This window comes from Apis cerana, linkage group LG13, assembly GCF_029169275.1.
Source record: "Apis cerana isolate GH-2021 linkage group LG13, AcerK_1.0, whole genome shotgun sequence".
Classification (NCBI taxonomy): Eukaryota; Metazoa; Arthropoda; class Insecta; order Hymenoptera; family Apidae; genus Apis; species Apis cerana.
The window spans coordinates 9,078,173-9,089,515 of record NC_083864.1 but is presented as its reverse complement, the minus strand read 5'-3'; the positions used below and the strand labels follow the sequence as shown (position 1 = coordinate 9,089,515).

At 33.1% G+C, this 11,343-nt stretch overlaps 1 protein-coding gene across 10 annotated transcripts in view; it reads right to left on the bottom strand.

The window, feature by feature from the left end:
* Nucleotides 1–267: 267 nt before the first annotated feature.
* The window catches only part of LOC108004003 (putative polypeptide N-acetylgalactosaminyltransferase 9), a 326,811-nt gene continuing 315,735 nt past the window's right edge, over nucleotides 268–11,343 (bottom strand). For 6 of the 10 annotated variants that reach the window (XM_017066610.3, XM_017066611.3, XM_062084082.1 and 3 more), the window contains 3 exons: nucleotides 9,557–9,667; nucleotides 4,993–5,121; nucleotides 268–4,414 (listed from right to left, as the gene is read on the bottom strand). In XM_017066610.3, coding sequence (XP_016922099.1) covers nucleotides 4,274–4,414; nucleotides 4,993–5,121; nucleotides 9,557–9,667 — 381 coding nt within the window. In that variant the 3' untranslated portion in view covers nucleotides 268–4,273. Of the gene's footprint in view, nucleotides 4,415–4,992; nucleotides 5,122–8,709; nucleotides 8,815–9,556; nucleotides 9,668–11,343 lie in introns of all 10 variants that reach the window. The other 4 variants (XM_017066613.3, XM_062084085.1, XM_062084086.1 and 1 more) reach the window with 1 other exon arrangement.

Here is an 11,343-nt window from a genome sequence, read left to right as displayed (position 1 = left end):
ATTTTGAGTATTTAATTTATTGCATCTAAAAAAATATCAACGCAATGAAAATTTGTTTTTAATGAAAATATATAATTTTCGTTTTCGTTAAATATATCTTTGCTCTTATCTAAATAAGATCGATGCAGATTCAAAATTTTTCTTTCTTCGTGTCTTAATTTTTACGGAATCAAGATAAAGTGAAAAATCTTTCGTTATATCTAGATAAAAATTCCGTCTCGGAATATTTTTGGTCAGAAGAAGACAGACAACAAACACATAGCTTAATTAATTTTTCATTCACGTTAATTTTTATTTTCAAACAATTATTATTGATTTCTTTTTCCTCCCAATAAATCAAAATATTCTCGTGTCCCACCATTTTTCTATTAAACAGGAGAAAACGGATGAACAGTCGAAAATAATGATCGATCCCCATGATAGTAACGTAAAACAACATCGATTTATTCAACACAAATACGTTACGATAGAGGTTCGGTAATAATGATAATAATAATAATAATAATAATAATAATAATAATAATAATAATAATGATAATATTCATATATGTATATATACAGGAAATAAGGCACGTTCGATATTACATTAATTAACGTGCGACCCATAACGTCGCTCGGCTGTCCAATATTACATTTTTTTTATATTATTTTTCTTCTTTTTTTTATCATCATTGCGTCTTCTCGTTCGTACGATATGCAACATCCTTACCAAATGTAGAAAATGTCATATATATAATATATTTATAATATATATATATGTATATCTATATCTGTATAAACGTTCTCGTTGAATTTCCATTCGTTCTTTCATCGGCATTGTTCAAGATAAACTTTTACACCATCTTAAATCTATATTTATAATCATATTTATATATATTTATACGTATTCGCTTCTTTCTTAATTATTTCACGATGAAGTAACGACATATTTATGTCGCTCACGGCTTTCTCATATCTCTCTCTCTCTCTCTCTCTTTTTATCTCCATTTGCAGGAAATATTTCAACGGGTGTCGTCTTATAGCCGACCTTCCTAACCCGTAATAAAAGGCGCGAAATTTAAAACGTTCGGAACGAAAATCGTTATCTTCGATCGCGTTCGATTAAACGCTCGTTGTTGAAAATTTCTCTGATCGAATTATTTCATACGATTCACAACATTCACGTCATTAAATGCACACTCTGGTTTTACGATCTTAATTATAATAATTAATTATTCGTGAATATGATCGAATTCTGAATATGGAATTGAATCGATGATTGCTCTCTATCTTGTCTCGATGAATTTTTGAAGAAAATATGAAACCTTTTTTTTTTTTTTGAATGACAATTTGAGAATATGTTGGAATGACGTGAAGGTCGATTTACGAATGACTCGTAAAGGAATTGGTGACGATCGAGATAAATCGGAATATTGTACAATATTTCTCGCGGTATTCACGATTTCGTTGGCACGCATAGACATCTGTAGATTGCGTTTTTTTTTAAATAGAATCTTGATTTTTAACCCTTTGATGTCTTTCACTTAAGAACTATTTTTACAATAGTATTAATATTTCGTTAGAATTTATTAGAATGAATTATTTATCCATTATGTTTTATAAAAAACGATATATTGATTTATATTTTTAATATTTCTCATAAACTTTTTCTCGATAAATCGATTTAATTAATTTTCTCGGATTTTTGATCAAATTGATCCTCTCGAAATATCTCGAAAATACCCGGACAGCAAAGGGTTATAAAAATTCTTTTACTCGTGACTCAAGAGGATTCTCACATTCTGCAACTGATTTACTCTCGCACATGCACTCGGCAAACTTACTTTAGGCGGTCTAAACTGGCATCAAGATACTTTACACGAATGTACAAAAATCTTCCTACACCCTAATCGGAATGTGTACCATTACTCGTTCGTTTTCTTTTCTTTTTTTTTTTATTCTCTTTCTACGCACTAACTACGTACTAAATTATTTAGAAAAAATGGTTTCGCCAGTATTTGGAATTGTTGGCGAATAATTTTTTTTTTTTTTTTGCGTCCATACTGGAATGTGAGGTGTTATCGTAATGGATCGCTGAGGATACGACAAAGAAACGAAGATGTGTAGACGAATCGTTGATCGATGAATTTAATTTATTCAATAAATCAAATCTATCACTGTTCTTATTTATATGTGACAAAATATAGTTTTCTTTTCTTTCATAAGAATCAATTGAAAATATGGCGAGTAAAATCTTTTGATTTTTATTTTTTTTTAAAGGATTTTTATGTGTATATTTGTTTTAGATAAACAAATATTGATATATTTTAATAAATCAAATGATAAGCTTGATATGTTCCAAATTTAATAGATTATTCATTGTTTCTTATTATAATATTTCAAATTCATTTTTGCATAATGGAATCAATTTATAATAATTTTGAATCATAGAAGATTCATATTTCAACAAGTAACAATAAAGTTTTAAAAATAATTTTGCAAATAATATAAATTACAATTTCAATGATTTTAAATTATGCAAAGTTAAACGATTATTTTTATTCCATTTCTAAAATAAACATATTAAAACAGAAAACTGAATGAAAAATAAAAAAAAAAAACAAACAATATATTCAAAAGCATAAAACTTGATCTTAAAATAATTTTGAATTAAAAATAATACAAGAAAAATTTACATGATTTAATACAGATAAATTTTATACAAATATAATTGTTTCCTTTCGATATAAAAAATATTCAAGCAAAGGATCAATATCTTATTAAAATAAATAATTCTGTTCACACTACCAGTTTATTACTCAACCTATAAGAGCGATAAGCTCTCGTTTCGTTATTCGCAATCAACGATTCGTCATTTTATATTGAAACTGAAATACCACGTCGTTTCTGAGATGGCACACGCCGTAAGCAGCTTATAGAAATCGTTCGATCCACCTTAAAACAACGGATTTACGGATGAAAGCGACGATCGAGGCTCTCGTGGAGATCGATTCGGCCGCGTTCGTCCGTTTATATAAAACGAACAGACTCTATTGACGCACTTTTCGCTGTCATTGACGCATTGATGTTGCCACTTAATAATTACACTTAAAATTACAGCTATATCGAACATTCGTTTCGATTTGTAAGTACTTGCGCGATTATCGTATACGTAATCATTACTCTTAATTAATCCAATTATTTAACGATTCTATCAACTATTATTAGAAGAATATCGCTTGTAATTATTTTAATAGTTTAACCATAGTTATAATAATTTTAGTTTTGGAATGTTGATGAGTCTTTTTAGTATTTACATATTATAAAATATTTGTCAAAAAATTAATTTTTCTAATCTTTGTTTAAATTATTTGTTTAATATGTAAATTTATTTTATATATTAATCATATATATTTATGATTATTCTATAATCTATGATTAATCTATTAGGTATAGAATATGATTTAAAGGTGTTTAAGAAATATTAATAAAATTATTAGAGAAAGTTAATTTCTTAAAATTATTTTTTGATTTTTTTTTAACCATAAAGTCAGATTCTAATAAAACAATCTATTTATTTCTTCTTAAATATAAAAAAATTTCTATCATTTTTTTTTTAAAGTTAAATATTAACGATCCGTTTCACATTTAAACCACAATTTCCACAATTAAATCACTCAAATAACCAAGAAAATTGAGACCATTTAAGTAATTACAAGCGATATCTCAGAACAGCAATCATCAACACATGTCCTAACCGAAATTGAGAAAAAAGAGAAAGGAAAAAGATACGAGTCCTATTGAAACACTACCCAAAAGCAGAAATAAAGATTAAAAAGTCTAAACAAGTCCTTTGCTTCTCGTAAAACCCTCAATTCTTCAATGTCAGCGAAAGCGTCTTCCTCGATCACTCTCCAAGTGTCATTGTACACTGGTCACAGCTTATCCAAGGGTATCATATCCCTCCTCGATCACCCTTGAAACGACGTTTCTATTGCACTACGTCCATCCAACAGTTCGAAATTACAGCCAAATATCGGCCATTCGAACGTCTCTCTTCTTCGTTCGGTGTTCTCTCTCGAAACTCTCTTCGACCAGCTCTCTCTCTCTCGTCTTCCAGTCGATCTCGAGCGTCCGACAGATGGCGGTTCGAGGCTTTCATGCCTCGATACCACGCCATCTATCTACCGAAACGCGTCTTGGCGATGGAGTAACGTTGAACAGATACCCAAGTGCTGGCGCGATCGTATCTTCGTGCGATGTTTTTCGACTGGTGACGCGAAAAAGCGCGATATCACAGCTTCGATGGGTCGTAGTTCTCGAACGACCACCTTTGTCTCGCTGCCGAGGATGAACATTCCTCCATGATCAACCGTTGCTTGCTTTCCGTTATTGCCAGACACTTGTCGCTGCTCCCGTGTCTGATCTGCTTCGTCTAAAAGAGAAATCAATGATTGGTTAATATTTGTTAACGTAAAAACAAAAGAAAGAATATTGAAATGTTCAAAAATTTGTTAGAAGTGGATGAGAAGTAGGAATAAATCTTGCTTTTCGGATTATTATATAAATATTACATAAATAATACCATTTTTAATATGAGAAAACAGAAATTAAATGGAGGAATAAGTACAATCACTTATAAAAGTGATTTACAGATTCGATAAAGTGTTATATTTTTATGAAAATAAAAGTTTACAAAATCCTTATCTTTAAAAAAGATAAAAGATGACGATTTCATAATTTTATATGATAAAAAAAAATAAATATATTATTGCATATTCTATACAGTGTATAAACACTCTTGCAAAGTGCAAATGAAATGGAAAATTTGATATTAAAAATTTCTTTATATTTTTTAAACAATCTAATTTTTTTAAATCAATAAACAAGAAAACTCAAGTTTAATGTAAATAAATCCAGAACTGAAATAAAAAAAAAGATAATTTCGAAGCAAGGAAATAGGATTTGATATTAATTAATCCGGTATTTGTTACAAACGCAAAGATAACGTACCTGAGGATTATAAATCCATTGTTGATTCCCCTTGCTACCGTGACAAGGATAGAGGATGACATCGGTGCCGCTGTAATCCAAGCACGACTCATCTCGACGGATCTCACCGGTCTTGCTCAACATCCAGTACTGTGACAAACGATCAAGATTAATGCCCGTGGATTTTGACCTCCAACGTTTGCCTATGACCGATGATTCTGACAGACAGTGTACGCGAATATGGATCCGTTTATCGAAAGAACACCGGAAGCGTAAACGTTCAAACGACAAAAAGAATGGGATAAACTTTTTTATAATTTGTAGAAAGAACAAATTTTCTTACGCAATTTAAGAATTTATCAAAAATTAACAATGGGAAATGTAAAAATTATTAATTCTATACTTTTAACAATATTTAGGTGCAATGAATTGTTTTTGATTGCTCTATTGACTTGTAAAAATTTATTTCGTATTAAGATGAAATCGATTATTTTCAAATAATTTTTTATTCGAGTTTATTGATTCAAGTAAAATATGAAATCTTTATCCAAACAAAATAAGAAAGAAGAAAGAAAAATTATTAAAATTAAATTTGTTATCAAATGATATTTGATATCTTGTCTGATATATAATTGACCACAGTCACTTACTAATTCTTCAAAGTTTTATCTGTTTTGCGATGTGTAAAATTAATACGAAAAAAGTTTATAATTAATACAGGCCAATTTTCTTAATTGAAAAAGAAATTTTTTTTTTGTGGAAATGATCAAAAATTTTTTTTTCACAGTCTCTCAACTTTCTCGCAAGGCACACGGAAATCCCTCAAACTTTTTAATGCAAATGAAGTAGATTGAAGATTTCATCTTTGTAATTACCTTAACAATCTGGCAGGCTCAAATTTGCACATGTAATAGCTTAGTTAATACTTTCAGAGTCTTTTAAGAGTCTTTATTTTATGGTAGCTAAGAAAGTTAAAGATTCATCGTTTAAGCAAATCTTCTAATAGTTATAGATTACATCAATTTTTTTTCTAGATAAAATTTTTCTTACAAAAATAAAAATAAAAACTTGAGAAGCGAACAATAAAAACAACAATTCTTATGTTGTACGAAAATCATGGTTAATTATCTCGAACGTAGAAAATTTCAATTTGTATAGGCATGAGAAGCATATGTAGCTAAGGGCTCATTAAATTCCAGGAGTGGCCAGGAGCGAACAGTGGCTTCTACTTATTCAAATCGTTACACGATTGTAACCACGCTGTCAGAACCATCTGTGTTGAAAATTCAAAGGTTTTCAGCCCCTGTCGTGCAATGACAGACTAGAAAGCGGTAGGTTTTGGGATAATGAAAAGCAAGGATTAACGCTATGCACCAGTTACCGCATGTTAACAACCAAGCATTACTATCTTTATCCGCGCCATCGATATACTATGTACTGGAATTCGACCATTAAAAAAGAGATTAAGGATAGAAACAACGTTAATTCAACTCACATCAACGATTTAAAAAAGGAAAAAAGAGAATATCGTCGTATTTTTCACCTTTTGGTAAAATTTTAACAGAATATCATGATTGAATAGTAGAAATTGAAAGTCGAATATCGAAGAATTTTTTAATTAATGCTCCAACATTTGTATTAATACAAATTTATATTTTCTGCTGTTTACTATATACTTTTATGATTCAAAAATCCGGCAAAAGAACTTTCAGAACTATATCATCAAAATACTCATTCGATATTTCGAATATTCATTCATTCAAAATCATCGGTATGGCTACCAAGTGAAAACGTACACTGATCCATAACTGTATCAGAGGAGAGTCGGTCGAGCGGCGTAATTGCCGTGAAACCACGGCTTAATTGCTAGGGCAAATAGCTAAATTAAAGCGACGCTTTAACAGGGGCCAAGCGAGAAAGCGGCGACTGATTGTGTTTTTGGTTGTAACCGGTCGTCACGGTTGTTAAACCGTTCTAGAACCGGCGGAAAACATCAAGCGAAACGACATCCGGTATTCATGAGTTGAACCCGGATACCCTTCTTCTCACAATTAGTCGCCATTTCCGTGATTTTTAATGACGAGAGATTTTAGGAGACCATCTTTCTATATTCGTTTCTTCGCCTGATAACGAGTTCTGCATCCTTTTTTTCCCTTATCTCCACAGTTGCTTGCTTCTTCCGGTCTGGATGCAAATTTTTTAGTCTCCTTTCAATAGGTTTTTTCAATATCGTGTGACTAAAACGTGACTAAAAAATGGAGCGAAGAAATTGAGAAATGGATTTTGATTAAATCCAAACTTGACAGATAATTGTGAAATACATATTGAATTTTAATAATCAATTTGAGGTTATGTTTGTAGGACGTGTTCGTAGTTAATCGATTCAATCGGTTGCAATTCAATCCAATTGATGATATTGATTATTTCTAACCTAAAACTTACTCACACATATATATATATACACAAAATATACAATAATTTCAACGAAAATTCGCTAAACAAATCGATCGTATCACCTATTCCTCCTTCAATAAATGACACTTCCCGCTCTTTCCTTTCGTCTAAAATAAAAAAAAATATCCTATATCCTTAGACACGTATCCATTACACCTAGATGAACACGAAACACCGGCAAGACACAGGGACGAAGAAAAAGGAATCGATTCATCATCGACTTCCAAGACTTTCTTATCAATGGCCGTTGAAAGGCACATCATAACCAGACGTACGTGCATTATTTCCGAGCCGAGCGGGTCACACCCACGGCGATAATTTCCAGCACGCGTGCCAGTTGCCCGAGTGGAGCGGGAAGATTAATTCGACACGATGGCACGTGAAGGTAAAAATGACAAGCCGGCGGATAGCCGTGGCAGGGTAGCTGGAAAAGCTAGAAGGCTTGGCCTCGGTTCGCGTGTGTGCGCGGGAAGAGAGGATGGGAAGAGAGGCGGATAAAGAGAGAGAGGAAGGTGGACGATTGATGAGCACCTGCACCAGATTAGCGGGGTTACTAATTGCACCGAAATGGGTCGAGCTTAGCGTGCGAGTTAAATGGTAAACGCGTCGTCGGTTTAACGGTCCCTTTTTCTTTTACCTCCGTCCCTGGCAGAACGATTATCGTAAACGATCGCCCGTTTCAACCCGATCCCAAGCCAAGAAAATTCGTAAATAGCCGGGACTGGTTTAAACGAGCGAGTTTCGCCATTTGCGCGGAATACATTAGAGATGTGATTTAGAATCGTATTATTCCATTCATCATTCGATCAATTCTTGTGAGAGATATAAACACAGTTGAACAACAAGAAGAACAGAGATATTTCACAGCAGTCACTTTTTAAAAAAAAAAAAAGAAGTACAGAGGCTGTTCGTAAATTATATGATATTTTCGAGATTTATTTTTTTAACGCGAAATTTAAAAGAAAAAAATATAATTTTTGTTTCTCGAATGTATTCCTCACAGAAATTGGGACACGAAATTTTGACGCAGCATGACAGCGATATATAAATTCTCTTCGTTCTGCCAGCTTCGAGCAAGTAGATATCCCATCACCATCAAGGATCGAAAGAACGTTAAAATTCGCATCAACGAAATTATAATTGCATTAACGTAGAAAAAAAGAAAAAATATATATATATATATATACCAGGCATATATCACCGCGTGCCCCGTGATTATTCACATATCACGTTTGAAATTCTTATTCGCATTCGAATGAGAATCTGAACTCTGAATTCGTGTACCTGATTGCCTCCCTGGCGGTGACAGGGATATAAACCCACTGGCTGGTGCAGATCTTCAGGTTTCCCTGGCGAATCTATACACATGCTGCTAACCAAATGTCTGATCTGCAGCGAATCAACAAATTTTTCAAACGATTACTATTGATTTGTAGTGATACCACGAGAATATCATCGAAGAGAAATTTCATTCTTTTCTTTCATTTTTTTTTTTTATTGTTTGATCGATCTTACGCAAAGAGATTGCAACACCTTTCTTATTTTTTTATCTCGTGATCCTTTCTCTCTCTCTCTCTCTCTTTTTCTCTCCCTGAAAAGGCGAATAAATACGAAGGCAAACAGATAAACATGCGTGGAAACCTAAAATATGTGTAACTAAACGTGCGAATGCCAGTTAAGTGTCAATAATGTTTTTTCCTTCGAAGAAACGAAAAGTCGACTTTTGAAGAGGAAAGCATTCGAAAACATCGTACAAAATTTTGAATTTTTTTTCCTGAATCATGTATTTTTGTTTTATGTATTTAAATTTTTCACAAATCTTTACTCTATTTCTAAAATAAATCTCGACTATAGATCGATTAATCTTGCAAACGAGTTTGATCAAAATTTCTGCTTGAAATAATAGGGAAAAAACGAATACCAATGTATCAAGGTGAGAGAAATCGCGAGATTACAAACGTAATACGAGTGCAAAAATAAAAAAGAAGGGAGGAGGGAAGGGGCGAAAGTCGAGTTTTCGCTTCAAACGTGAAATCGAGGCGCGAAAACAAGCTGACAGTGAAACGAGTGATCGACGGGGCTTAAAACACACATCTGGTATAGGATTCGGCATCCACAGCTCTATTTATACCTGATTTCCACCCTGTCGATGGCAGGGGTAGAGGCCGGCAGGCTTGTGCAAGTCTGCCTTGCGTGCCGGTGAATCCAGACAGGTGTTACCTCCTTCTCCAAGATTACGAACCTGTTCGTTAGTTAGTAATTCGTGGGTCATTTCGTGAATTAATAACGGTTAGCACGTTTAATAAATTAATTTCTTTCACAATCGAGGCGAACATGGAGAGAAATTATACCGTGTCGTTTAACGTTTTAATTTATTCCGTGATCATTTATTCTTAAAATTGCAATATTAATAAATTCTTTGTTATTAAATTTCGATAATCGATGAGATACTGCGATGAGATACTAAAAGAAAAGAGAATATTTATATTATAATATTCTGGTTAATTAAACTTTATTTAAAAAATAAAATATGAGCTATCGATTGATTCATTCATATAATTGCCGTAAAGTATATATTTAGAAGATTCGATTTATAAAAAGAAGATGATATGAAGTTTACGAAGTTTTGAGGTAAAAAAGATATGAATCAAACGACCAGAAAAAAAATATGCTCGTTAAAGGGACGTAACTGCGAGACATCAATCCTCGATATCCGCACGTCGTAAAAAACAATAAGAATAACATGTACTAGGTGAAAATATTTTTCGCATAGCGGACGATTTCCTATTGGAAAATATTTTTCCTCCAATAGGGGAGTGGTGGACGTTATTTTTCTCTCGATGTTCGCGCGTTTCCAGGGATATTTACAGCGGCCAAGTTTTTCACGGAAAGCTGCGCCTGTGGAAATGAAAAAACGCATAAATCAAGAGGAGAAGGAAGACGATAATAATTGAATGAACCCGCTCTCGAAATCTTTCTGTCGTGATGGCTCTCGAAAAAATTCTCCTCTTTCGATACATTTCGATTTTTTATCATATTAATATCTTCGTGTACAAAACTTCTTTCATTTTTGTCACGTTGAATCTCGATTGTTAACGGTTTTCACAGAATCATCTATCGTACGAATCACGTTCTTTCGTGTTTTACGATAAATGGATTAAATATTGTTCATCCGATCTAACCTAACCTTGTAAAATATTCATTACGAAATTGTTTAAGACTTTCATAGCACAATATCTCCATCAGTATTTCACCAAAGCTATCACGATTTTCTATCGAACACCCTCTGAAACCAACCACTCTCCCTCCATTTCTCCCGATGAAACCGTTCAATCGAGATCCCTCTGGCGAAACGTATCGACGATCGGTCGATTTTTCCTCGAGCCCGGTGCACATCCAGGCGTGGAACAGTTGCACACTGCACGGGAACAAAAAGATTAGAGGACTGCAACAGAGTGATGCGCTCTTCCATTTTTCAAATAGACGGCGACAAATCGAAAATGAGCCGAGCTACCGTTTTGTCCGCCCGAGTGTATACGCCCGTATATGCACACAGAGACGGTATATTGGCCGAGTATTCGACAAACTAAAAGACACGGGGAACAAGGATCAATCCTCTTAATTGTCTTCTAAACTTTTAGATTCTTGCAAAGAAGCGTTGTAATTTACGATTGACGACAAAAAATGTATATCTTTACGAATCGAGAGTTGATTAATTAATAACATATCCGTGGAATAATAGATTTGGAATGAAATCGAGATCTAGAGATCAATGTCGAAAAATATTAGTCGAATAGTATTTATTCAATTAGAGCGAGACGGTTTCATTATACTTGTCGCGCCATGTCAATTTTTATTTAATTCAATCGTCTCGATAAACAATAGACATTTCCGATTAATTTTTGTCTCCAAACTCGA